Below are 26,013 nucleotides of genomic sequence, written 5' to 3' on the forward strand. Positions count from 1 at the left end.
GACCGAGGTATGCTGAAGGCTGGAAATCTAGGCTTAAATAATTTGCTCCCCTGCAACATGCCGTTGATGGCAGTGCTCTAGGTAGGTCTCCACAAAGTGAGGTACACTTAACAAGAAGGGGAACTTGCTCTGCAACTCCCATTGGGAAATGCCACATCCCACCATAGGTACAAGCAAGTTCACAGTTAACTAACTGGGCTCTACTGCAAACCAAAGCACTACTGGGGTTGTCCAGGCACAACCTGAAGGAGAGGCTGCAGCTGCCTGCCAGGGAAAAATGCTGGGGTGTAGCTCAAGTTTGCAGAGGGGGTGCAGGAGTATGCCAGCTCAGCAGGCCCATGACACCAGCGGCACAGAGCCCCTGCCCTTCCCAGGAAGGCAATGCCTGGCCACAGACCCAAATGAACGGGTCTCCATAAGACCAACAGTCACCTCTCAGAGTTTGTGTCCTGTGGTGAGCAATGGGAGAGCTTACCAGGGGAGGCATGTGCCCTCGGTGCATCTGGCCACTGGTGATTTGCAGTTGAGGCTGTGGCATCGTGCCCACCTGGAAGTTTTCTGGCCCTCCAGCCCCCGTCCGCATGATGGCTGGCAAGGCCACTGAGCCCAGCTCTGCCTTGCCTACACGGTTAAACTGCTGCTGCAAGACTGTCGACCTGAAAGGGGAAGAAATACCAGGTGAAGCAATGCCCATGGGCACAGAACCAGGCTCTCCGGGAGAGCTGGCACCAAAGGACCGCCAGCTCTTTCTCCAGATATCCTGTCCTGCAAGTTTGGCTGGAGCCCCCTCTCCATTCAACTTCTGTTTGGTAACTGTCTTGCTCCTGGAAGACTTACTTCTTTGGAGACACAGAATCTTCCAGCATGGTGGACTCCTCATCCCCCTCCAGTCCAAAGTGGTCTTTGCTCTTTTTCTGTGGAGGGAAAGAGAAGTGTCAGACAGCACATACCTCCAAACCTTCCCCTCCTCCTGCAGCCCAGACACTGTACCAGAGCTGCAGGGCTCCCCTGCCCCATCTCCAGCTCTTCCAGCAGTACCATGTGCCAATGGCTGTCTGGAAGCAGCTGGAAGGGGCACCCTGCACCCCTCTCCAGGGAGGATCTGGTTATCAGTGCTCTCCTCAGCACAGCCTCACCTTTTTCAGGATGATATCTATGTAACCAGCAATCAGCTGGGCGATCTGTTCCCCCTCCGTCGTCTGCACCGAGTAGTAACCATCCTGGTAATCTCCAAAATCCTGCAACAGCAGGGCACAGGGTAGCACCGGAGCAGGGCACTGGCGGCCACCCTGAGCCCCTCTGGTATGCGCTAAGCACCCAAGCGCCAGCCTCTGAAACAAGAGCTGGGAGAGGCCCCAGAGGACGGCAGGGCTGTGCCACTGTGGGGCAATACCCAAGAGGGGGGCTAAGTGAGAGTAGCCCCCCACGGGGGCACCAGCAGGGAGGGAATGTGGAGGACCAAGCGCTGGTCCCTACCAGGGTGAAGCTCTTGGGTGAGGCTGCCCAACGCTTGATGTTGGTCAGGCTCCACTCCTGAATCACTTCCTTGGTTTTCTCATCCACGCGCATCACACACTCCTTGGTGATCCCCAGCAGCCGTGGCACCAGCTTGTTCTTCCCCTTCATCTTCTCCTGTGGGCCACAACACAAGGGCTGTGGGCTACCCCCAGGATGGATCTATCCAGGCAGAGACCTTTGAGGCCTGTTATGGCTACCAAACACCCCCAAGGCCATGCTTTCCAGTGGTGACAACCACCACATGGAGCTTGAAAAGGAGAAAAAGTGTGAACCCAGGAGTAGGAAGGCATTGCACAGGGAAAGGCATGAAGGAGAGGTGGACAGTGGAGATGTAAGGAAAACTGGAGCAACATGAGTTGAGGGGTAGTAGCTGGAGGTACAACAGAGGGAGGGATGCTGAAGAGGAGGAATTTTTGTTGGTGAGAAGTGGGACCAGGGAGGATGCTGCTCTACCTTGACCAAGAAGAAGGAGACCCCGTAGGTCTTGAGGGAACGGGCAAGTTTCACATAGCGAACTTTGGCCTCAATCTCGCTCATGTTCCCGCAGTTCTTGTGGGCCTGTGACAGCAAAGACAGAACATTGCACCAGGATTCATAGTCCTGTTAGTGCCATCATTCCACAGCCTTTCCAGGCTCTCCCTACCCCACCAGCATCCCCTGCTACAGCATCCCTCTGACCTCTGGTATATCTCAGGAGTTGCCTTGTCTGCCCACCTACAGCTCCTGCTCCTGTTTCCTTCCCACCACACTGCTATGTGCTGCCTTCCGTGACAGTAGCAGCCTCAGCCTTTAGTGAGGAGGAACAAAAAGCCCAGCTTTCAACCTCTCTGCTGCACATACCATGAAGATCTTGCGCTCCCCTTTCTGCTTGATGTACTCCTTAGGCAGGAAATCCTTGAGCCTGCCAAGAGACAGGCGAGCCAGTTAGCAGCAGAGCCCAAAGTCAGCACCTGTCTTTGACTATGAGGAGGCCCAACCCAAAGCCTCAGACAAACACCTCCCATGAGCTGGGAGTTTTTGGGAGCAGGAAGGATGCGGGAGAGGTTGTTGCAGCTACAAAAGCTGTCCTTGAAGATGCCCTAGCTGAGAGTAGGGTGGAGGTGCTTAGGATGCAGTGCTTTGTGTGGCATCAGGGCAGGCTCTATGGTGGGCTGGGGACCCCCACTGGAGCTGCTGCATGTCCCTGCAGGGGTGCCAGAGGGAGCAGGATGGCAGGATAGGGGGCTGGCACACCTTGTGGCTGGTGTGGATCTCCACACTTGGGCACTGTGCTGTAAGGAGGAGAGGGGCTGCGCCACAGGCAAACAAACCCCTGGAGCCCCACAGGGCAGTGTGGTGCTGGGTGCTGCCAAGCTGCTCCAGACCCTTCAAGACAAAGCCCAGGGGCTCCTCAGGACACTCACTCCAGAAAGCCTGGCTTGTGCTTCTGCTCGTTGTGTGGCCCAAACTGGATCTGGCACTGGTGGCCAGCAAACTCGCAGGCTTTGTCAAAGGAGACAGGATGGGAACCGTTCAGGATGTCGTCACGAGCCTGTGTGGGAATAGAAGACACTGCTGTGAGCTGGGCAGCCACGCAGCCCTGCCATTGCTCCCCTCTACACCAAGTACAACATGTTTTCCAGAGTTAAAAGAAATTGCCCTGAAAAACAGGAGGATCTGGGACCAGGCTGTCCCCTATGGGGAACAGCATCAAGCCTGGGAGAGAAACAGCAGCAGGACTTCAGGATGATTCCTATCCGACAGCTGACATGGGATTCCTTGGGGAGCTCTGGAGTACACAGAGGGCAGGGCTAGGATTGCCAGCGTTGGCTCCCACCCAGGAGATAACTGGGTATCCTGAAGTACCCCCCATGGTGGCTCCTCCAGGGGCTGGCACTTGGCAGTGGAGCCAGGTGCCCTGGGAAGCTGTACCTGCACGTAGAGCAGGTTGAGCTGCACAGGATCTCGCGAGTCCACGTTCTGGTCAGAGTAGAAGAACTTGCGCCGCAGCAGCAGCGTTTCGTTGTCGTCAATGCCTTGCTCGCGCAGGGTCCGGCCATGGTCCAGCCAATTCACTGCAGGCAATGCCAAGGCATGAGCACAGGGACAGGCACTGAGGCAGGGCTGGTCCCGGCCTTGGGGCTGCTCGTGAGGAGTGAGGAATGGATGCCCACCTCGTGCATCCTGGCTCTCACCCCTCTCTCCTGGGCCCCCAGGCAGGAGACACTCCAGGAGGTGTGTGCACACATTCCCTCATTATAGTCCTCTCCCCTCCCCCGACTGGCTCTTCCCCTTGCAGGGGGTTCCCTGCTCCCCTCCTCATTGCCCTCAGCACAGCCTGACCCCATCTCCAGCACATCCAGGCACCTACACTCGTCATCTGTGTGCAACTTCTGCTTGAGCTTCTCCATCTTCTTCTCATCTCGCAGCAGGGTCTTGTCCTTCTTGAGGGTGCCAGTAACCTCCTCCTTCTTCTCTTCCATAATCTCCCGAACAAGCGAGTACTCATCATAGTTTGTGATGCCTGCAGGAGAGCAGAGAACCAAACTCAGCGTGATTTTGCTGCCAAATACAAAGCACGGAGCAACGCAGAGGTGCTGAACAGTGTGCCCTCCCCAGTGTGCCCTCCCCAAGCACCCCTTGGACACCCATGCTGCCAGGCCATCTGCTGCAGAGCTGCTGCCACTCCCCCAGTAGCCTGTCAGATGCTGCCATCTCTCCCCACCTCCCTTCTTCTCCCTGTTGCTGCCCTCTCCTCTCACCAATTCGGGCACAGATTGTCATGAGCATGTCCGTGACAGTTTTGGAGTCATCCACCATCACCGTTTTCACTGTCCCATCGAGCATGCGGATCTTCAGGGGCCGCTGCTTCTTCTTGTATTCCATGGTATCCTGCAGGTACAGCAGAGCACAGCTCCCAGTGGTGGAACCCACATCCCACCGTCATGCCAACAGCTCCCAAATGCCCAGTGGAATTGTGGGGGGACATAGTGTGCTGCAGAACATGATGCAAGGCAGCAGGGCAGGCACCCACACCATCTCCACACTGTGGGCACATCCAACTGTGCAGCCAAGGCAGGTACCAGTTGGAAGGATGTGGGATGGACACTTACCCCATTGCGAAGCATGTAGTAGTCCAGGGCCTTCCCAGCCTCCAGCCAGATTCCTTTCTTTGGGTCTTCATCCGAGAGGAACAGCCCAAAATCATTGGCTGAAAAACAGGTAAAGTCTCTGCCAGGGGAGTCCTGAGAAGGACAGGGCCACCAAGATGCCAGTCTGTGCCCAGGGATGTGCATCAGTGCAGCCCAGTGTGTGAAGCACAGCAGCACTGTGAAAGCTGGAGCCTAAACCCAAGGAGTGGGCAACAAAGCTGGCAAGCAAGCTCCGAGGTGCACGTTTTACCACAGTTATCTATGGAAAAAATCACCTGAAGCATGCCTACACAATGCCCAACTTGGAACTGACAGACACCACAGAAGGGAGAGCTTGCAGTTGTGGTTGACAGCTCTCCAAAATCTTCAGTGCAATGTGTAGTAGTGGTGAAAGCAAGGTAATAAAGTCTTGGATCACCAGGAAGGGTGCTGGGAACTGGTATATACAATCTAGGCAATTGACACCTTGAGTACTTCCTGGTGGTGAGGTCTGCATCTCCCCAGGACACAGAAGAGTTTGAAAGGATGCAGACAGAGGCAATTTAAATGATGGAACTTTGGTGTGCGGGAGGAGAATTGCTGGGACTCCTCTGTGGAGGAGGAGGCTGAAGGAGGATGAGGTGTCAGAGGTGGTGAATAATTGCTGTTCACCAAACCCTGCTCCCCTGGGGCTGGTGAAAGTGCTGCTGCTGGAGCCTGGGCAGTGGCACCTCAGCTCAAACCGCATTTTTATGCTGCTAGAGGCCAGGGCCACGCCTGGTTATGCCCTGGAAAGGTCCTTCTCCACCTCTGCAACAACTCTGTGCCGCAGGCTGTCTTGGTTGGCTATGTTTATAACTCGTCATCTTGTTGGCAGCTCTCTTTGGGGAGGGACAAATTCCTGAGCTGCCCTGCGCCTGCCTGGCTAACACTGCCGTTAAGGATCCTACTAAACAGGGAGCTGAAAAACCACGGAGGCTTGCCATTTTATTTTTAAAGTAAAAAAAAAAAACCAACAAAACCCCAAACTGTTTTCAAAGCAAATTCCAAGAGGATAACTCTAAAGCACTGAAAACTGAGCAGCTTGTCCCAGATCCATAGGCTGGGCGGGGAGAGGCACTTCCTGAGACAGAGCAACAGCAGAGCTGGAAACTTACACTGAAGCTCCTCCAGCCCAAAGGTGACAAAAAACCAGGGCAGCTCAAAAAGGGAGCCAGAGTGCCAGTGTTTAAGGAGAACAAAGAGAAACAAAAGCTGCAAGGAAGATAGGAGAAGAAAAGCTTTAAGAAACTGAAAAGGAACTTGGGAATAAGAAGTTCCCTTTAAGGCTTTTGCCTTGCTGATTTTTTATAAACAGGCTGGCTCACACCCAGGAGCAGGAAATGCAATGCTCCTTCCAACACCAGTATAGCCCTGCATCCACAGACATCCAGTCCCTCTCTGTAACTGAAAGCCATGGTCTGCTGGACTGCTGACCAGCTGGGCATGGTGTGAGAAGGCATTTCCTTCCATCCTCAAGGAATTTGCAGCTCCCAGATGTCGCAGCACTTCCCCTCCTCTTCCCACGACTCCTGACCTCCTCTCTGCTGTCTCTCCCCCGTGGCACAGCTGCTTTCAGGGGTTGCAGGGACCCAGGAGAGCCTCTGAGACAGCGTCCCAGAGCTCCAACCCCCCCACCCATGATGGGGACAGGTCACATCCGCGTGGGTATGAGTCACGTCATGAGCCATAGGCTTAATTGGGAGCCCAGCAGCAGCAGGAAAGTGCTAGAGCTGAGAAGGCTTAGAAAGGTAATGGAGCACCAGCACCAGGTCTCACAGAGAGCTGCTAGTGGTGGACAGACCCAATGGAGACTATACATCCCCCAAGAAAGAAAAAAATTAACTTAAATGCTTATTAATGTTTGTAATGAGCCTTGCAACTGTTTAAACCCACCTAGTCCTGGCTAGTGGTGATGAATGCAAGTAGGACAGAGGAGCAGAGACAAAAAGGGCAACAGGCTCAAATTGCTTCACGAATATTTCACTTCCAAATGTGGTTTCCTACCTTCCAAAGCCCTAGATTTCTTCTGGGGTGTCAAGGAGGGAGCCTAAGAAGCTCAGACTCTCACCTCGACCACGCAGGAGGACTTGGACTTTGCTCCCTCCACCCCACCACTTCTCTGGGAAAGCGCCAGAGAGGCACAGACAGAAGAGAAAAGGGAGACCAGTGAAATGCCAAAGGCACGGCAGCCAGTCCCACCACGGACTTACGCTGTCCCATCTGGGCCTCGGGCACCCGCTCACGGATCATGCGGCAGGCGTCGTACACCATGGTGGAGGGCTCGAACTGCATCGTCTTCACCACATTGCCAATGCTGATCTTCAGCGAGAGGGCAACCATGGTGGCGGCTGGGCTGTCCCCACTCCTGCGTCACCTGCCGGAGGACACGGACGGGTGAGCTGTGGCTGCTGACCCCTCCGGTGTACAGGGTCCTTCCTCCTCCTCCTCCTCCAGCAGCACCCCTGCTCCCTGAAAACTGGGACCCAGATTCTACTGGCAAGCACCCTGTGCTGGTGAGCCTGTGAGAGGATCCCACTTTCCAGATGCTGGGATGTCCAGCCAGCACTGGGACCCTTGCCTCCTCATGCCAAGGTCCCAAAGCCAATTTTACTCACTTGCTGGAGTGACAGCAGCTGGTACCCAGCGGAGATGCTGCCAGAGAGGAGGAAGCGAGCATGCGGGAGAACACAAGATAAAAAACTGTGGGAGAGCACGATGGAAGGAGTTATAATTAAACCTGTGATGACACAGAAGCCACAAGAGGAAAACCAAGCTTTGACCCAGAGCTGGCAGGCCCCTGCCCCAGCTATCAGGGCCCTCCATGCCACCAGCAGAGCACGCTGAGCTGGCACCCTGAGCATAGAGGGACGGAAAAGCCTGAAGCTGCTCAGGGAGGCAAGATAAGGGCACCAGGGACAGACCTCACATGTTAAATACAATTACCTGTGGAAAGCACCACTCACACCCAGGGAGTGCTCAGAGATCAGGGTCTGGGGCAGCAGCTACTGGCACAAACCCAGGGCTGGGGAGCCTGTGCACAGGATGATGCATAGGAGGGCAAGGGACCAGCCATGGCAAGGGCATGCCAGAGCTGCACCACGCCATCTGAAACAGCAACCAAGCTTGGTCCAGCCTGAAGCATCAGCTTCATAGAACAGAACAGAATGAAAGAATTATCAAGCTTGGAAGAGACCCTTAAGATCATCAAGTCCAACCGTCCACCCACCGCTGTCACTGTAACCCCTAAACCACATCACTCAGTGCCAGATCCAGATGCCTCTTAAACACCTCTCCAGGAACGGTGACTCCACCATCTCCCTGGGGAACCTATTCCAATGCCTCACCACCCTAACAGTGACAAAATTTTTTCTAGTATCTAATCTGAATCTCCCCTGTCTCAGTTTAAGGCCATTTCCTCTGGTCCTCTCACTGTGGCACCGTAGAAGAGACCAGCCCACACCTCACTACAATCTCCTTTCAGGGAATTGTAGAGTTGAGGCTTGAAGGATTGCACAGAGCAGCCTCAGAGTGAGTGTCCCTCAACAGGGCTCCAAACCACCAGATTTAATCACACCAAATCAGAACTGCGATATTCTTACAGCAGGGTAAAATCTGAAAGAAGTAACCAAAGGAAAACAAGGTTGTAAATAAGCCCTCTGCTTGCCTGATGCAGCTTGTAAGAACCCTTTCCTTTGGGTTTACCCACTGTGCAGCAGCTTTCAGTGCTTTCCCAGGTCGCCACATGCCTCAGGCTCCCTGCACCAGGTCCTCTGCCCCCGCCCTACTGCTCCCTGCCCTTCTCAGCATTCCCAATCCCCCTCTGGCCCCAACCCGATGCTCTCCAGCAGTGACATGCCTTTTCCTCTCTCACAGAGACTGTTCACTAGGAGGAGTCCCCCTGTTCTGCCGACTCAAGCTGCCTTGTCCTTAAACCCCAGTGGTGGGAGGATACAGTGTGGGATGCACCACATCTGCGTGTTCTCTTTTAGATTGATTTGCTCCTACCAGGCTTCCTATTAAGGCTGTCAGGGAAAGCTTATCATGCATCCTCAGCTTGGCCTGGGAAGGTTCTTGGGCAAAATGTGCTGGCAGCCTTCCTTGCACTGCAGCAGCCCACAGTGAGTCTGTGCATCCCTGCCCAGTGCTGCCAACTCGTCCCCTGGAATGGGGTACATCAGTGGAGACTGTTCCCAAACACTGACCTGAGCTGACTAGGGGCAGGATCTGCATCCAGTTTTGGCCAGGAGTGAGTCAGAGGGCAGGGGCTCTGCTCCTGCAGAGCCATGGAGCCATGCTCACCAGCATGCGGAGTGGGAGGCAGGGACCAAGGAGCGTGCCGCCTCCGCCAGCACATGGAGCCGCTCCAGCTCTGCATTCCTGAGCCGTTCTGCAATGTTTCTGCGGAGGCCCGTGGCCCCCACTGTCTCGGCTGCTGAGGAATGAAATGCATTTCGGGTCCGGAGCAAGGGAGCCCATCGGCACAGGGAATGAGGTGGCAGAGGCACCCACCCATGCCATTGCCATCTCTCCAGAAGTACCAGCAAAACTGTGAGCTGAACAAACGAGGAACACCCTGTCGTGGAAAGGGTTTTCCAAGTATTTTATATGCAGGGCGGGCTGCTGCGGTCACCAGGCCAACTTCTCTATATCTAAAAATATTCTCAAGTTGAGCATAAAGCTGCTTTCCATCTCTCTGCAGGAAAAGGAGAACATGCCACCGCCACGACAAGGTCAGAGACCATAGAGGAAGGGGAGGGGAGGACGCCGGACAGTAGAGAGGAACTGAGAGGAGCCAGGCTGCCATTTCTGCATCCTCTTCTTGCCCTCCCAAAGTCACCCAAAATCCAGCACTGCACCACTGGTACCCCTTAGCACACCCTTCACAAGGGCCATCATGCTTTCCAAGACCTCACAGGAAGATGGGGAAGGTGACTGCTCAAGCCTTCCCACTCCCAAACTCTTACAAAAACGACAGAGCTAGGCAGGGAAGATGCTGACAACATCAAGGAAGACCTCAGAGAAAGGGTAGATGGTTCACTTTAATTCCCATATTCTGTGGAAAAAGTTCAGGCTCCAGCAGCTGAACTTTGCTGACAGCAGCGTCTAAAGCCAAAATGCTCCCTGCTGCATGAAGGACACCTCCTGAAACCCTGGAGAGATTTGTCAGCAAATGTGGCAATTAATCACACGAGGTTTGCAAATCCTCTGCCTGCTCCAAGGGCACCAATGCAGGGCTCAACCCCTGCAGACCTCTCCCTGCTGGGAACCGTGTGGGGAAGGAAAAGCTGGACTAGACATAACGGATGAGACAGCGTGGGAGCCTGGCAGCACAAACCAGAAAAATAAAAAGACACTGAAATTCAAGCTGTTCCCCTGGAAAGTAAAAAACCAAAAAACCCCAAACAACCAAGTCTTGATGAACACACACCAGATTTCTGTGCTGTCTCACCTCCAGAGCAAGCGCATCCATTTGCAATCAGTTGTCACTATGCAAAGGGCACCGGAGCAGCTGGATTAACACACTTCTGCATTTTACACCAAGCTGAGTGCAACCCTTTGAACCACAGGCACGTTCCTCAGCTGATCCCAAAACAATGAGGGGGTGGGAAGAAGGCCTTGGTGGGGTCCCACCACTTCCCTGAGGAGTTGTTGCGGCTTCCTCCCGTCTCACCCCACAATAGGTGAGCAAAACCAAAGCAGCGGTGGAGGTGCAAGGACGGGGTCAGCACAGGCAGGGTCAGTGCAGGCAGCACTGTGCCGGCCTGAGGAGCCACTGTGTCTCTGCTGGGACCACTGACAGCGAGTTTTCCGTCACGTGACGTAACTGCTATATTTGTGTCGGCCGAGTTCAGTGCTGCAGTAACGGCTACAGAGGAGGGTTTGTGTCTTAAAATGACCAAAAAAAAAAAAAATCAACCAAAATTCAGCTGCAGCCTGCTGGAACGCTCGTGGTGAGTTTCTAGAACAAGATGAAAAATCTTCAAATGCAACAATTTTGCCATTTTTAATACACCCTTTCTAAGGGATACTCTGGATGAGGTTTGAGGGTTGTTTTTTTTTCTTTACACCAATACCCAATTTCACCTGGGAAAGACCCCACTCCTGACCACCTCTGGACTGCAGAAAGCTTTATTAGCTGCAAACCACCACAGTGCCAGGGTTTTCCACAGACATGGGGCCCCATCACTGTGGCCACTGGCACAGCCAGGCAGGTAGCAAGCCACCAAAATGCAATGCCTGTCAGCAGTGGCTTGGCTGGTATGTTGGCATCTGCACAATCAAATGGGTCAAAATTAAGCTGGTAAGAAGCTGGACCAGGCTCTAGCTGGGTTCCCCAGTATGGGACCAGTACACGCAGCCACAGAAGGCACTGGGGGCAGACACAGGAACGGGAAGGCTGAGCCAGCAGCCCCAGCTGGCGATGGTGCCACATGCTCTGCCCAGTTCCTCTTTCCCAGCTGCACGTACATGTCAGATGGGAAAGCAGTTTCTTCTCTTCTGCTGAGGCCAAGCTTGCTCGTGGGGAGCATGAGCAGCTGGCAAGGCCAGACACAGCACCCCTGTGACCACTCAGCTGTCACCCATGGCTGGGACAGGAGCATCCTCTCACCCTCACAGGGAAGCAGCCCTGCTCTGCGTGGGAAATGGGCAGCCGACGGGCAGCTGGGCTGGGGGATCACAGCCGTCACCTCCTGCCTGCTCACTTGCAATGAGCTGAACCAGCTCTGGCCTTTAACTGCCCATGTTTGACATGCACCCTCAGGCCTGTCTGCTCCTGCTGGACATCCCCTGCCCTCCAAAGGGATGGAGCAAAAACTGTGGCACCTCCAGACTGCCCACTGCCAAGGCAGGCATGGGGACAAGGGGGACTCCAGCTATAGCCTCTGCTGAGTTCTTTGTGAGCTGGGCCTCTGGCACAGGACCCCAAAAGCAGGCGCTGGGGTGCACTGGGTGCTCTACGACCTGTGGAAACCAATAGGTACCCTGATCCAGGCACATATGCTTCCCAGGGCAAGTGACTTGCCCAGCACTGCACTGCCAGACAGGCAGAAAGGGGAAAGCAAGAGGAGAACGGGGCTGAGTTTTTGGGGTCTTTTCCACCCAGTAGCCAGCAAAGCTCAGTTCCGGAAACAAGGGTGCCCCACAGGTCCCCATTCTCTCTTACTCAGCTTTCTCACTCCCCTTCCCTAAATCTGCTGGGACGTGTCACTTCGGGAAGCACCAAATTCCTTCTGCTGCTGTTCAGCAACTTGCATGCTTGGCTGGTGCTCCTCACGCACCATGAACGGCTCATTTAGCACTCGGGGCGTTTCACCCCATGTTCTGTGGGGGGAGATGTGGGGTTCGAACCCTTTACTGGGTAACTCACAGGTTCTGATAAAGATAAAAATCCGAAAAATATGTCCCCTCCCCTTCTGAGCAGTGAGGCTCCGGGAGAGAGAAGAAGGGAGTAAACAATTATTGCTACCAAATATGGGTCTAACAGCCAGCGATGAAGGCACGGCAGAAGCATGTAGACATCCTGCCGGCAGATTCAAAGGGACGGGGAGCTTGCAGGGGCGCGGGCAGGATCCGGCAGGGAACAGGCAGAGGATGGGGCAGGGTTTCCCTTGCCTGGTTAGCTGCTCCAACCGGGACACGGTGGGGACGCACGCCTTTCCTCGATGGGGGCCAGTCCCACCCTGCACGAGTCCCACTCCAGCGCCCCATCCCGGGGGTCCATGTCCAGATGTCCGTTCCGGTGGGAGCTGCTGTAGCGACCTCCCCGGCTTCGGTGCGGCCACGGGGAGCGTGTCCCCTCGCGTCCCCACCCAAAACCACGCAGCGGGATGCAGACACTCTTCCCACCCGCTCTCCCACGGGCCCCGGCAGGGTGGGCAGGGCGGTGCGGCAAAGCCGTGCCCGGCCCGGCCCAGAGCTCGCACCCCGGTCCTTGGGCCGGTGTCCGCGGCCGGGCTGGTCCCGCTCGGGGACCCCCGAGGCGGAGATGATGGCCCGGGCCTGGCCAGCGCGAACTCCGGGCCTTGCCCCGGCGGGGCAGGGCAAGGACAAGGCCGGGAATACCGCAGCCGGGAATACGGCGGCCGCGCCTGCCCGTGCCGCCCCGCGGCCTCCGGCGGCCGTCGGAGTGCGGGAGCCGCCCGCCCCGGGGGCGATGGGGGCACGCCCCAAAGCCCGAGTGAATCCCGGAAGCCCCCGGGTTACCGCAGCGCCGGGGACAAGCCCCGGCTGAAGCAGCGAGGCCCCAGTAACCGGGAAGCCGCTCCCTCCCTGCTCCCCCCCCCGCCCTGCCGTTCACCGGGCGGGGTGCGGGGGGAGGGTCCCCGGGACATCCGTTTCCGGCAGCCCCCCGGCAGCCAGGGCGCTGTCGGCCCGCGGGACCCCGCTTGGCGGGCCCGCCCCTCCCCGGTGAGCAGGATGCCGCATGTCCCCCGTCCCCGGTACCTGTGAGCGGGCAGGAGCAGCGCGACGGCCCCGCCGAGGCTGAGGGAACGGAGCGGGGCGGCCCCACCCGCTTCCCGCCGCGCCGCCCCCCTGCCGCGCATGCGCGGGGCACGGCGCGCCCCCCGGGCTCCCCGGCGCGATGCGAGCAGAGCCCCGGGGGCCGCGCTCCGCCCGCGCTCCGCGGGCATCCCGCTCCCGCGGCTGGCGCCGCTCGGCACCCGCGGGGCCCGCACGGACGCCCCGGGGGCTGGGCACGGCTCCACGCCCGCGCCCCCCAGGGCTGTGCTCCACCCACGAGCACGCACCGCTGCTGACACCGCACCCTCCGGGGACACCGCCGGGCGCGGGGCACCACCTGGGCTCACACGCCCCCCCGTCCCCCTCCAGGACCCTCCGCCACCGCCCTCCCCTCCCCACCCCACGCGCCACGCCCGCCCCGCCCGCCCCGCGCTCCCGCCGCCCGCGCGCCGCCCACGCGCCCCCCCTCCCTTGCCCCCACCCCACCCGACCAATGGGCGCGCGCGACGTTAGCGCGGCCGGACGGCGCCGGCGCGCGCGCGGCCCGCCGGGAGGAGAGTGACGTCACCGCCGGTGCGTTGGAAGCGGCGGCGCCGCGGTGAGGGCCGGGAGGGGCTGGGGGAAGGGGGGGGACGGGAGCTCGGAGCCCTGCGGCAAGGGGCTGGGGGCGCAGCGGTCTGGGGGTCACGAGTCCCGGGCGGGCGGTTCAGGAGGTCCGGAATCTGGAGGTCAGGAGCCCGTGGTCCCAGGTCATGGGCTGTGGTGTGCGGGGGTCTGGGGTCACGGCATTCGGGAGTCTGGGATCTAGTCCGGTGGTCAGGGGTTCCATGGTCCGGGGCTCAGAGGTTTTGGGGTCCCGGGCTCAGGAGTTTGGGGGCCGGGGCTCAAGGGTTCGGGGGCGAGGGGAGCTGGGGGAGAGCGGTTCGGGGGGCTCGGAGTCTGGGCTCTCGCCCCACGGCCGGGGCTGTGAGAAGTTGTCTTGCCTTCCCTAGGGTGGGTCTCCTGGCGAGGGGAATGACCCCTGCGCTCCAATCACCGTCCTGTCTGATGCAACCTGCTTCTTATCCTATTGTTCTTGTCCTGCCCGTGCTGCCTGCCTGGCGCACGCTTCCTACGGAGAAACCCCTCCGCGTCTTTGGAAGCCCTGGGCCCTGGCATTGCCATTCCTGGCTCTGCCTAGCTCCCCTTCCTTTTGCTGCTCCACTTTCTGCCTGCAGCCCTGCTCAGAGGCAGCCGTCACAGCAGCCCTGTGGCTGGGGACTGCCCTGGCTTTCTGGTTTTGGATAGGGTTCCAAGGGGTTTTGGCGGTATTATATTTTTTCTGGTTTTGTTTTTTAGACTGTGACGCCTGACACCTAGATGTGAAAGCCTTAGCGGTGCTAATGGAGACATGCAGTGGGTGCCCACACTTCGACGGCATGAGCAGAGCTTTGGCTCAGGCGAGCCGGCCGGGCTGATCCCGGCCCAACTGATCCTGGCCCAGCCATGCCCTCTGTGACAGCCATGCCAGGCTGCATCTTCTCAGGGACCGAGGCACCTGGGCCGTGTCTGATCCAGAGATAACAGCAGCAGCCTGAGCTGGGACCAGACAGAGCTAAAGTTGCTGCAGCCGCGCACGTGCACAGACACCAAGGCAGGGTTTGATTGCAAGTCCATCGCTCTGTCCTGTCAGCTCCTGTGGCTCCCTGAGCCCCCTGAGCTCTGCTGCTGATCTCCCTGTGAGCAGGGGCACCTCTCCAGATCACTCCTCAGGGCTGAGAGACCCTTTATCAGCATCTGATCTCTTCAGCAAGGTAAGGAACATTATACTTTCAGCCTAAAAGTATATTGTGTGCTAGTGACGTTTATATATATCCAACTATTCGTTAATTATTACAAGTGTGTTAAATAGTGGAGTGTTTGACAGCTGCCTGAATTACTAAATAGTCATTCAAGTCTTTGTTACATCACTCATTAATTGTTTTTCAGTGATCACTTAATCACCATCTGATTACTGTTTAATTTCTCTCAATCATTGATTATTTAGAATTTGATTATCATCTAGTTATTAGCAAAATCCCTTTAGTTAACCCCTCAGCATAATTCCCTGTGACAGGAGGCTGTCCCTGTTGGCTGCACGGTGTGGGATTTGGCACTTTTCGGCCTCTGTGTAATAGCAGGATCTTGCATGCTTTCCATGCCAGAAAGTCTGGGGCTGTTTAGCTTTTCCTCTCCTTCCTGCAGCTTTTATGTTCTGGGTGGGACATGGCTCCTACGGCTGGGTCCCAGCAGCCCAGTGGGGAAACTGGCATGTAGGGACCACCAGTTGAGAGCCTGTTGAGGAAGTACTTGTGGACAGGTCATCACTGCAGGGCCCTGACAGCTGTTGACATTGCATGGGGAGACTCTGTCTGTAGGGACTGAGGGGCACCTCAAAGCAGTGCTGGTGTCTCTCCTTGTGTCTGTGCTCACATTGGGTGTCCTGTTCAGATGTCATGTCCAGAGGGACTGGATGCCCTGGCAGACGTGGATCTGCTTGACTTTCTCCTGAAGGATGATGCTTCCTGCCCTGAAATCCCAGAGGAGCAGAATGGTCTGCTGGAAGACTGGGTCCTGCCAACACCTGAGGTGAGTTCTCTGGGAGAAATCGCCGCTGAGTTGAGGTTCAGGAGGTTTGTATCCTTGCTGAGTAAAAGCTGTTCCTCTGCAGCTCCTGGACAAGGAGATGGATGACTTCATCACCTCATTGCTGAACCCCTTAGAAGATGAACCAGGCATGCTCGATTATTTGCCTGCCAGCAGTGACAGCAGCATTTCTGAGGATCAGCATCTGTCCCCTTGCTCTGGCAGCAGTTTTGCCAGCAGAGACATTGTGCAGGTTGATCACAACTATTCTCTCCATTGGCCTGTGCTGGAAAGCGTGAGGTCTGACGTGGCAGAAGGAGATGTTACTATTGAGCTGGGTGAGTGATGTGTGTAGTCTCTTTCTGTCCTGGATACAGGCTGAAAAGTAGTCTCACATGGAGGTTTTTTTGGGTGGGTACCCGACACTGGAGAGAGCCAAGTTCAGAGGCTTTCTGTTGCCATAAAATTGTGGTTAATGAGGTGCTGCCTCACTAAACCCCAGTACCTGATTCTCCTTTCCTTCCCCAGGAACATGGGTGGGTTTGGACAGCACAAGCAAGGCACTGGAACAGAGCTCCGGTTCCCCCATTGCTGTTGACGTGGATTCTGAACCCCAGCTTGTGCCTGGAGCCGTTGTGCAGGTATTGACTGCCATGCCTGTGGTCCCCAGCCTTTGCTTTTGGTCACATCCCTCGTCTTCTGGCTTGGCTCCTGTGAGGCATATCTCTGAGGGAAAGCGTGATGCTACTTTGGGAGAGCTGATCTCAGTTCTGTGTGTTTGCTACATGCCCTCCCTGCCCTTTACTTTGCATTCTCAGCGTGTGTATTTTTTCTGTTTTCTAGTCTGATTTCCCAGAGCTGGTCCTGACAGAGGAGGAAAAGCAGCTTCTGGAGAAAGAAGGCGTTACATTACCGACGTGTCTGCCGCTGACCAAAGTGAGTCCTTGCTAGAGTCAAACAGACTTGGATCACTTGAGTATGTCAGCTAGTGCAGGGGGTTTGAGAACACAGGACAGTGCCTTGATGAGAATATTGGTGTCCAGGTGCTGTGTTCAGGGTACTGTCCATCAGGACTGGGTGTCCTTTTCCTCCTTTCAAGTCCGGGGGTGTCCATGTGCACAGCAACTTCTGCTTTGCTAGTCAGGTGGATAAAAGACCAATGAGACCTGGCTGCTGTGAGTCTCCACACTCATGACTATTTGCAGGAGGCAGATACACCACAAATGCCTCCAACCCTGTTTTTTTTCTGACTAGTGGCTTGTGAGCTACGTGGTTTTCATTTCCCTTTGGTCTGCTTCCCTTTTGCTACACCTTGGAAGCTGCTGGCTGCATCAGCAGGCCAGAGTTTGCCTTGCAGTTTATTCGGTGGTGTGGGAGGGACAGAAGACACAAGGGTTCGGGTTGGACCCTGAGATTTGTGCGGGGTTTGGGTGGGTGGGGTTGCCTGCACCCTGGGGTTGCTGTTAACAAGAAATGACCCTTGCAGGCTGAAGAGCGAATTCTGAGAAAAGTGCGTCGTAAGATCCGGAACAAGCAGTCAGCTCAGGACAGTCGTCGCAGGAGGAAGATCTATGTGGATGGCCTGGAAAACAAGTATGGGCACACAGCAGTGTCATTCAACACTGAGGGGATACATAGGCTCTTTTAGGGATCCTTGGCAGAACGATGATGGCACTAAATCATGGTTTCAATTACATTCTTTTTGAAATCTGATTTCTTACTATGTTATGTTTGGCACAGCACAGAGTTTGTGGTTTAGGATGGCACAGATTTTGTACAAGCAGAATCAATGTAGTCAGTCTATAAGCATTTTAATACAGGGTTTATTGTACAACTTAACTTACAATTTCTAGTCACCTACATTCTAATGCAAGTTTTCTAATCACCCGCACCCTCTGCAGATCGGGTCAAATCTAAATACGTGGTTTTCTGTATCAATATAATGATCATAACATAGACTCAAAAATAATATCAAAGAATATGAGTCACTCTCTTAGTCTTGGGAGGAAACAAGCTGTGGTAGAGGTGTCCCTGCCCAGAGGGATCCTGAATCTTGCTGTCCAGCAGCAGCTCCAGTCCCAGTTCCCCCTTAGAAGTTGCAATTGCTTGATTTTGTGGACAGTGCACTCTGTGCTGTTGTGCTTCTCTGCTCTGTGACAGGACTGGCTGGGTGCCTGGGATCTTCAAGGCTGATGAGGGAAGGGAGTAACAGGCCTAGTGCCCGAGAACCTTGAGACTGGCAGACAGAAAAAGAAGAAATCTATTTGGTTTGGTACTTGGTGCACAGGACCTTCAGGGCCTGATAACGATGGGATGGGAACAAATATGTGACCTGCTTGGTCAGAGAAAGTTGCTCCCCTTGTACATGGCCTTAGTTGTGCTGACCACATTGCCAGGGCCAGGAGCAGGGGAAGCCCGTCACAAGCCACTGTGCTGTTCTGCTGCTGGGCTCTTGCCACCCTGGGCAGAAAGTGAGGCTGACCCTCTGGGGCAATAGCTCTCTGCAGAGGGTTCAGAACCTCAGGACATAGCCTGCCTGGCTCTCTTATGTTTGGATATGGCCCAGAGCTTGCTTTGTTCAAGGCAGGTGGCTGACCTACCAGATCCAGTGTGTTTTCCAGGTCAGGCTAGTTTGCAGTACAGCCTGATGTCACAGGTCTACAGGACTGATGTGTTACTAGGAGGCAGTATCCTTAGGGTTTAGTCTGGTGCTTTTCTTCAGGAATGGCCAGGGCTTCACTTGGTATGAGGTGTCTCTCTCTGGGCTTTGCTACAGGTGGTATGAAGTAGAGACCAGGACCAATGTTGTCTGTCCCAGCCACCCAAAGGTGGTGGCTGATTACCTGAGGAGAGATTCTGGTGAAGTCCCTGCTGTTAACTAACAAAACCTCTCTGTTTTACCCCATGCTGATCGTCCTTCCTGGAAAGGGTGGCAGCCTGTACAGCTCAAAACCATGAACTGGAGAAGAAGGTGCAGCAGCTGCAGAAGCAGAACATGTGAGTTCTTGTCGGATGTGGCAGGAGATGTGGTGGGGAAGGCTGTTCGTCTGCTCAGGACTGTGACCTGTCCTTGGCTGCAAAGGGTGGGGGGAGCCCTGCAGCTCTTGGCTCAGCTGCTGTGCTAACCTGCACTGCCTGCTCTCCTGCAGGTCACTGCTCAGGCAGTTGCGGAAGCTGCAGGCCTTGGTGAGACGATCCACCCCGAAAACCATCAGAAGAAAAACCTGCACAATGGTAAGTGGTTTCAGCCCCAGTGTCGGTGGAGGGGGGATTCTGATGTCCTTACAAGTTTGGGAGAGAGGTGTTTGTTGCAGCCAGTGATGCCTATCCATCTGAGATCTGTGCCGATCTTTCTATTTCCAGATCGTGTTTCTGTCCTTCTGCCTCATTCTCTCCCCCAGCATCCGCTCACCTGGGAGCGTAGAGCCACAGCTGCAGCCCAAAGGTGAGTGCTCAGATGGGGACTGAGGTGTGGATTCTGGTGAAGCGCTGCCCTCCAGGTTACAGCACCTTCCTCAGAGACGGCCTGAACTCTGAGGCACCTCCAACTCAGCAGCCCCTTGCCTGGGGCAGCCACTAGGTTTGGCTTTCATGTCTCACCTAAACTGTGAACTCTAGCCCTGTTGCAGAGGGCTGCCTGGGAGCAGGGCCCTGGGCCAGGGGCGGTGCAAGGACTGGGGAGATCTGGTCCCTCTTGGAGCACAAGTTGTGCTTGTGCCTGGCAGCTGTGCAGCAGCTCCCCGCCTCCCCTGGGAGGAGGAAGCCCTAGTTGAACAGCTTTTCCTTGCTCCTGGGCTTTGTGGTGGCTCTGTGCTTGAAGCTGGAGGGTTGGAGGCTGGAAATGACAGAGCTGGCTCTACCTGTCTTACAGTGCTGTCACGGCAGATCCGCGAGTTCCCGAACCAGGGAGCACCTGATGTGCAGCAGGATACTGAGCTGGAGGGCTTCAGCCTAGAGCCTGGGGACTCCTCACTGTCGGGCAATCTCAATCAGTCGTGGGAAGAGGGGCAGAGTCCACTTGACCCTGATCTCATACTTTTCAACAGCAACTCATCTTCTGATCCCCCGGCAGCAGCAGGCTCCGAGCTGGGCCCGCCCCAGAGCGACCCTTTGCCGGCAACGGTGCTGGTGCCGTGGAAAGCCAAGGGTCAGGAGTGGGTGGAACACCCTGACAGAGTTCTCATCCAGCAGCACCATGCCAACGAGATGTGACCACTGCTGCCTCCTTGGGGTGATGCTGGGCACCCCACGGGGCAGGGACAGAGCTGCATTAACATCTATCCAAGCAGTTTCTTCTGAATACTCTCCAGATTGGCAGCACCTCAGAGGGTTTACCAGGGAAGAATCATTCTGACACCATAGCAGGACTCCATCTGAGACAGGACAGGAAATTCTGAAAACTTCACTATGGCTGCTGATGTTACTTGCAGCTGGAGTGTATCTGGTGGCTTGTGGGGATGGGCTGTGGTGTGGAAGGTGAAGGCAGTCGGGCCTGAGGTGCTTGTGCTTGGTCTGACCAGTTGCAGTTCATGGTGGAGGCCACTGCCCTGCTTCTTCCCTGCCCAGGTGGAAATGAACAGGCACCTCTTTACTCTGTGTGGTGGCTGCATGCATCTGTCTCACCTCCCTTCCCCTTAATCCTGCAGTGTTGCCTGATTTCTAGGTAGTGAGACCTGACCTTCAGTGCCCTCACAGGGGGTGGTCCTGCCTGCCACTGCGACAGACCCCGTGTGTCGCCTGTTCCTGCTAGCTTTTGAGCCATGGCCACAGCTCCCAGCCTGGCTAGAGAAGGTAATGTGGAGTCCTTCCTGAGCCATGTGTGCTGTTTGCCGACTGTAAGGGCTGAGCCTTTCATCTCCTGCAGGCTTCTGGGCGTCAGGGAGCTGGCATACCTTGAGCCAGACTGCTGAGGCAGCATGGACAGAGAGCAGCAGAGATGCTTGCTCTTGAAGGCTTTCCTGGCCACAGGATGGTTTCAAAGCCATGTCCTCGTGTGCCCAAGCCTTGCTGTGCTGGCTGGTGATGCAGTGAACTGGTTCTGGTTGCTCCCCAGGGCTGAGCAGAAACACTTTGAGCTGGTGAATGGTATCTTTCCTGAAGTGCAGCTTAGTGGTACCTGTAGATCAATCTCCTCATCCAACTTCAGGACATTTCATAGAGTCATGTAGAATGGTTTGGGCTGGAAGAGACCTGTAAAGGTCATCTAGTCGAGTTCCCTCTGCAATAAGCAGGGACATCTACTGGATCATAATAATAATAGCTTCCTTATTAATAAAGTCTAAATAAATACTAATGGTGTGTGACTGTGTCCTCTGTGCTTGTTTTGGTAAGGTGCTGGACTGCTGGGTGAAGGCTGAGGACTGCACCTTGGGCTGGGGACCTTGGAGGAACCCAAGGGAGGCTGGGGTGATCACTGTCACAGTCTGTGCGGGGGGAATGCGTGCTGCTTTCCCTTCCCGTGCCTGTACAGAGGGGCTTGTTGATGGTTTGCAGGGCTGTTGCTCTGCTCTCACCCCTCTTCAAGGGTACAAAAACACTCTTGGAGAAAAGTGTGTGTGGTGAGCACCTCATGCCCACTGTGACACCCGAGCCCGCAGCGCCGCGGAAGCAGCAGCTTCCCCGATAAGGAAGCGTGGGGAGCCGGTGCTGGTGTCATCCCCCGCCACTGCTTTCGTAACCGGGAGCTGCACAATTGCAGGAAGTGGAGCAGGGCCAGGGTGCTGCAACAGCCCTGTCCCCTCGGCTGCTCGGGGCCACCAGGAGGGCTCTGCCTGCTGCGGGGTTGCTAAATCCAGGCTGGGTCCTGGGTCTGGTTGGGATTGCTGGGTCCATGGGAGGCACTAGCAGACCCTGAGGTCAGGCTGTGGAGCCCAGTGTGGGGTTTGGGGGCATGGGATCTCCCAAGGCTGTGGGTGAAGGAAGCTCCACGCTTGCAGCCCCCTCGGGAAGCAAAGAGTGCTTGTGCTGGCGAACGAGATATAGAGCTTAATGTTGAGTCTCTACCTGGGGAGGAGAGACTCACCCAGGGGTCTGTCTCAGGACAGGCAGCAGCAGGGTCCCAACAGTGTCAGGTCACGGTTTGGTACTCTGCCTGGGGCTGGCAGCCCTCAAGCATCTCCAGGGAATCACTAACCCTTTTATTCCCAGGAGCTGTGCATGGGATCAGGAAGGTTTAGGACCCCATCCTCACTTTAGTTTCATTTTTTGCAGTTCAAGGCTGCAGTGTGTAATGCCCATCCTCACTTTAGTTTCACTTTTTGCAGTTCAAGGCCAGGGTGAGTAATGCCACTGGTGTCACATGTGGTCCCTGCCCCAGCACTAATCAGTATTGAATGAGTCATCGGAAGTAATACATGGTGCTGTTGCCAGCGAAGTAGGGAGCAGCCTCTGGAGCTGGTGTTTGCCTGGGGGTGATGCGGTCAGTACAGCTCTCTGCATCAGTCAGGCTTGCTTGGCCAAGTATCAGGAAGGGAGATAGCTCTGGGAGAGAGGGCAGGGAGCCAGGAGCCGGGAGTTTTAGGGATGGCTGCTCCATGGTCTCAGCCCATGATGACTGAGGTCCGGTATTTTTCATTGCTTTCCCACAGTGAGCAGCTCTGAGCTTGTGAGAGGAAGGAAGCCCAGCCTGGGCTGGGTTACCTTGGGTTAAAGGGTAGCGATGATAAAAGTGCCCATAATGAGCTTTTCATCCAAGGATCTTGTTACATCAAGTAGAGGAGCAGGAGGCACCTGGTATTCCTGCCACCCTCCTCCTCCTCCTCCTTGCTGCAGATCCTCTGTCTTTTTTCCTTGCATGCTGCAGGGATCAGAGCATAGACTGTGTGTGCATCAGCACTGAACATGCACACACATAGCCCTGCTCTGCTTTAGGTCAGTGTCATGGTCCCTGCTTACCTTCCCTGCTATGTTCTAACCCTCTGTTATGCCCAAGGTCAGCCTGTATCTCACTCATGTCCTGGCAGGTGCCTGTGTCTGCATTGTGAGAGCGCACTGACAGACTGGAAACATGATCCCTTCAGAGCAAAATATTCCTCTCAGCCCTTGGCACGTCCCGTATGGGTGTTGCCAAATGGTTCTTTTTCGCTTGGTGACTCCTCGAGTGTCAGTCATGCCACCTCATTTCCACAGTGGTGATATATTGAAAACTGTGAAAACATGAAATGAAATTTGCCTCCTATTGCCAAGGAAGGCCTGGGCTGTGTAGTGAATATAAAACACTTCCTGATCATGGCTTTAAAGGAGTCAGGTTTCTCCCCTATTTTAAATGAATCAGGGTTTCTCATAGAGGTGGGAATTTCAGTCAATAGCAGAAATAAGACACACCCTTCTTTTCACAGGAAACCTAAACCCTGTGTCAGCATCAGTCCTATTTTTATCCACTAGCACCAGCTGCTGGATATTGGTGGAAACAGAAAAACTCGCAGAAATATGTAAACTGGTTAAAAAAGCAAATGGTAACACAGCAATGGAGCCACCACCTCCCTCCAGCTCCCACAGCTGGGCATCTCAGCCTTGAGTCTGTTGAACCCCCAGGTCCCAACATAACCAGGGAGTTATGCTGGGACCATTTTGGCAAGATGTCCAAGGCAGAAGGAAGAGAAGTTGGGCTGTGTTTCCCCAAAGGAACCCAGCCAGCGTCAGATGCGCCCTTCTTCCCCTCTCATTCCCTGGTTATGCTTGGACATCAGGGTCTTGACTGGAGACCCCCACCTGTGCATTGCTCAGAGAGCACAGCCGTGCCAAGCGGTTTCCTGGGGCAGGGCATTTGGAAGCTTTCCCCAGCCCCGGAATGGGAGGGCAGTTGGCAGCCGGCTACCGCTGCGCATCCGCTGGGGCTGGGAACGGGAGGCTGCCGGCTCTGCAAAAGCCATTTGCAACCTCCCCGTGCGTTCGGGCACCCGAGAAACTTCCTCTGCTCTGCTCACATGGGGAAGGCTCTGCCTGGAGCCTGCCCTGCAGCCTTGGGACGTGCTGGCCGCAGCAGCACACCGAGGCTGTGCCTTATCCCGCTGCCTGGTCACAGCCCGGTTTGTTCCCCATCGCTGGGGACATCTGGGAGTGACCCCGAGGAGCGTGTTACCCACAGCACAGCAGCAGGTTTGCAGGCACAGTACTGCTGCACACCGGCAGGGAGGGGACATGGGACAGCCCCCATCCCCGGGGACCCTGCTGCCCTCAGCCGTGCGACACGAAGGGGAGGGGGGGTGGCTGTGGGGCGAGACAAAGCCCACAGGTTTGAGGCAAGGCAGAAAACAGAGCCAAGCCCTGCATACCCACAGAAACCCTTTACTTTGCATGTTTATTTTGAACTTGCCTGAGAAAGCGTGAACCTGTGGGCTGAGAGCTGCTCAAGTGCAGCACGTCAGTGCGAGCAGAGTCTGCCTGTGAGAAAAACTGACTCCTTGCAGTACTGAGCCTCCTGGATTTCCCCACTTGCAGTTATTTTATCCGTGTGAAAATGCTGGTGCCAACCCTGCAGAAAACAGCAAATCACTGTGTTCACCCAGATGGGGTCACCTCTGCTGAGAAGGGTACAGAGGGGAAACCCAAGGGGAGGGTTGTGTTAACCACAGGGTGCTGGTTGAGTGAGGTACTGCAGGCTCCAACAGCCTGTAGCTGAGGCTGCACCAAGTGCTGGCACCTTTTCCTCTTCTCCTGCTCTTGAGAGTCGAAGGAGACCCTCCTGGGTGAGGAGACCTGCTGTGGCCAGACTCTATCCTGGGGTCACCCTCCCTGAGGCACATCTGGCATGCAGGGGGATGTTACAGGGATGCTCCTTAGCCCCTGCTCAGCACCAGTGACAAACCCATTTAACCCTCTTGGTCCTGCCATGCTTCATCCCAGGGTATTTCTCCCTTTTCCAGCCTGGGGTACAGGAGAGCTTGGCACAGCAGTGGTTGGGACCCAGCACTCACCAGGTGGCTTTCCAGTCCTCAACAGGATTGTTGGTTGCCTCTCGCCGGAGCCACAGGGCATGCAGGATCTCCTCCCCATTGCTGCCCACGTAGCACTGGCCCAGAAAGACAGTTGCCTGGGCTGTCTCTGAGTCTGGAAGGATTTGAAGCTGCATGAGTCAGGCACTGAGACACAAGGCCATCGCTCTGTGTCCTGCTGGCATCCCTGCTGCTGGATGACAGCCCCCTTCCCACCTACCTTGGAGCCACCAGTGCACGGTGAAGGAGAAGATGGGCTGTGGGACTAGCCCCGCATCTTGCTGGGACCCCTCCAGTGGCAAGGTGAGGATTTCAGAGTCACCAGTGGCAGATCCCGGCAGGTAGGAACCAGAGAATCTGCCGTCCTTGCCGAGGGTGGACACGACCATCCGGCAGCCGGTGTCGCTCTGCCATGACCCGGAGAGGAGGCACTGCAAGGACAGCACGAGGCTTGGGGTGCCTGGGCAGGCAGGGGACATCCTGCTCCCAGCCCACCACCCTAGCTCTTCCCAGGAATGCCTGCAGCACTGGGTGACGTGCCACAGACCCGGAGTGCCACTGGCATCGCCCCCTCAGTGTGAGTGCCACACCTTAGCACTGGCTGCCTTCAGCCCAGGTGCTGCTTGGTGTGGTTTGATGCAAAGAGAGCAGGTCCCCCTCATGCTAGATCAGCAGGTGCACTGCTTTCCTTGCATGCTTGGTGGAAAAACAGGAATTCTCTAGGGCATGGCTCTGTTTGCCTGTTTCTGGAGGATTCCCACAGTGAGGGGTCACCCCTGTAGGAGTGGTCCCTCTCTCCCAACCTCACGGCAGCTTCCCTCAGTGCTGCACAGTGCTGGTCCCACCAGCTCCAGCAGCCTGGCCCTGGCTCCCTCTTGAGCTCTGCAGCCCCAGCAGCATCTTGGGGGTCTAGCAGGGTGCCAGTGCCCTGTCCCCACCGTCACCCATCCCCATACCTTCCTCTCTGCAGGGGCAACAGGTGCTACCAGGGCCAGGGTGAGGATCAGGGCAAAGGCACTGCTCTCCATGGCCACACGGCTGCTGAGGGCCCGGCACAGCTCCCCCCAGCGCTGCAGCCCGGCCCCCTTTATAGGGCTGTAACCGGAGCCCCACCAGCACCAGGCTGGCAGCCGCGGGGTGAGTGGCCTGATGTCAGGCTGCCCGGGACAGGCAGGGAGGTGAGGAGGTCTGCATGACCTGGTCAGTGCTGGAGGAATGCGGGGATGAGCACGGTTTGCAGAGGGGTGGGTGCACAGGCGTTTCATGAGGCACTTATAGCAGCCTGGAAAAGGCCAATACCTTCCATGGGTATCCACCTCCTGTGCATGCAGGATGTAAATTGT

At 56.0% G+C, this 26,013-nt stretch overlaps 3 protein-coding genes across 6 annotated transcripts in view; 1 reads left to right on the forward strand and 2 right to left on the reverse strand.

Annotated features, from left to right (window-relative positions):
- The window catches only part of TLN1 (talin 1), a 35,452-nt gene extending 22,234 nt beyond the window's left edge, over nucleotides 1-13,218 (reverse strand). For 2 of the 3 annotated variants that reach the window (XM_051804417.1, XM_051804416.1), the window contains exons 1-13: nucleotides 13,116-13,217; nucleotides 6,881-7,044; nucleotides 4,611-4,708; nucleotides 4,260-4,389; nucleotides 3,869-4,021; nucleotides 3,430-3,572; nucleotides 2,922-3,049; nucleotides 2,359-2,419; nucleotides 1,972-2,076; nucleotides 1,477-1,632; nucleotides 1,137-1,238; nucleotides 838-914; nucleotides 476-656 (exon numbers count right to left, since the gene is read on the reverse strand). In XM_051804417.1, coding sequence (XP_051660377.1) covers nucleotides 476-656; nucleotides 838-914; nucleotides 1,137-1,238; nucleotides 1,477-1,632; nucleotides 1,972-2,076; nucleotides 2,359-2,419; nucleotides 2,922-3,049; nucleotides 3,430-3,572; nucleotides 3,869-4,021; nucleotides 4,260-4,389; nucleotides 4,611-4,708; nucleotides 6,881-7,010 — 1,464 coding nt within the window. In that variant the 5' untranslated portion in view covers nucleotides 7,011-7,044; nucleotides 13,116-13,217. Of the gene's footprint in view, nucleotides 1-475; nucleotides 657-837; nucleotides 915-1,136; nucleotides 1,239-1,476; nucleotides 1,633-1,971; nucleotides 2,077-2,358; nucleotides 2,420-2,921; nucleotides 3,050-3,429; nucleotides 3,573-3,868; nucleotides 4,022-4,259; nucleotides 4,390-4,610; nucleotides 4,709-6,880; nucleotides 7,045-13,115 lie in introns of all 3 variants that reach the window. The other variant, XM_051804418.1, reaches the window with a different exon arrangement.
- Nucleotides 13,219-13,651: 433 nt separating this feature from the next.
- Nucleotides 13,652-21,030, forward strand: CREB3 (cAMP responsive element binding protein 3). 2 transcript variants are annotated; one of them, XM_051804419.1, is made up of 11 exons: nucleotides 13,652-13,731; nucleotides 14,472-14,926; nucleotides 15,603-15,740; nucleotides 15,823-16,075; nucleotides 16,266-16,378; nucleotides 16,581-16,673; nucleotides 17,224-17,330; nucleotides 18,666-18,734; nucleotides 18,887-18,971; nucleotides 19,101-19,182; nucleotides 19,609-21,030. In XM_051804419.1, the coding sequence occupies exons 3-11, from the start codon at nucleotides 15,603-15,605 to the stop codon at nucleotides 19,947-19,949; spliced, it is 1,281 nt and encodes a 426-aa protein (XP_051660379.1). In that variant the 5' UTR covers nucleotides 13,652-13,731; nucleotides 14,472-14,926; the 3' UTR covers nucleotides 19,950-21,030. The 2 variants fall into 2 exon arrangements, with proteins under 2 accessions (XP_051660379.1, XP_051660381.1); XM_051804421.1 differs by lacking the exon at nucleotides 13,652-13,731 and adding an exon at nucleotides 13,763-13,861.
- Nucleotides 21,031-24,052: 3,022 nt separating this feature from the next.
- On the reverse strand, nucleotides 24,053-25,721 carry LOC127478561 (avidin-like). Its single transcript, XM_051804430.1, has 4 exons — nucleotides 25,627-25,721; nucleotides 24,891-25,101; nucleotides 24,653-24,785; nucleotides 24,053-24,210 (listed from the first exon to the last, which is right to left on the reverse strand). The coding sequence occupies exons 1-4, from the start codon at nucleotides 25,696-25,698 to the stop codon at nucleotides 24,177-24,179; spliced, it is 450 nt and encodes a 149-aa protein (XP_051660390.1). The 5' UTR covers nucleotides 25,699-25,721; the 3' UTR covers nucleotides 24,053-24,176.
- Nucleotides 25,722-26,013: the final 292 nt, after the last annotated feature.

This window comes from Manacus candei, unplaced genomic scaffold (genome assembly GCF_025592945.1).
Source record: "Manacus candei isolate 608988 ecotype Guabito, Panama unplaced genomic scaffold, ASM2559294v1 h1tg000061l, whole genome shotgun sequence".
Classification (NCBI taxonomy): domain Eukaryota; kingdom Metazoa; phylum Chordata; class Aves; order Passeriformes; family Pipridae; genus Manacus; species Manacus candei.

Bases quoted from the DNA above. Each gene is read 5' to 3' on its own strand.
- CREB3 (XM_051804419.1), top strand. From the start codon at position 15,603: ATGTCATGTCCAGAGGGACTGGATGCCCTGGCAGACGTGGATCTGCTT. The intron at 15,741-15,822 runs GTGAGTTCTCTG...GTTCCTCTGCAG, and splicing joins GGGTCCTGCCAACACCTGAG to CTCCTGGACAAGGAGATGGA. The intron at 16,674-17,223 runs GTGAGTCCTTGC...TGACCCTTGCAG, and splicing joins CGTGTCTGCCGCTGACCAAA to GCTGAAGAGCGAATTCTGAG.
- LOC127478561 (XM_051804430.1), bottom strand. From the start codon at position 25,698: ATGGAGAGCAGTGCCTTTGCCCTGATCCTCACCCTGGCCCTGGTAGCA. The intron at 24,786-24,890 runs GTAGGTGGGAAG...AAATCCTTCCAG, and splicing joins CGTGCACTGGTGGCTCCAAG to ACTCAGAGACAGCCCAGGCA. The intron at 24,211-24,652 runs GTGAGTGCTGGG...TGTTTTCTGCAG, and splicing joins GAGGACTGGAAAGCCACCTG to GGTTGGCACCAGCATTTTCA.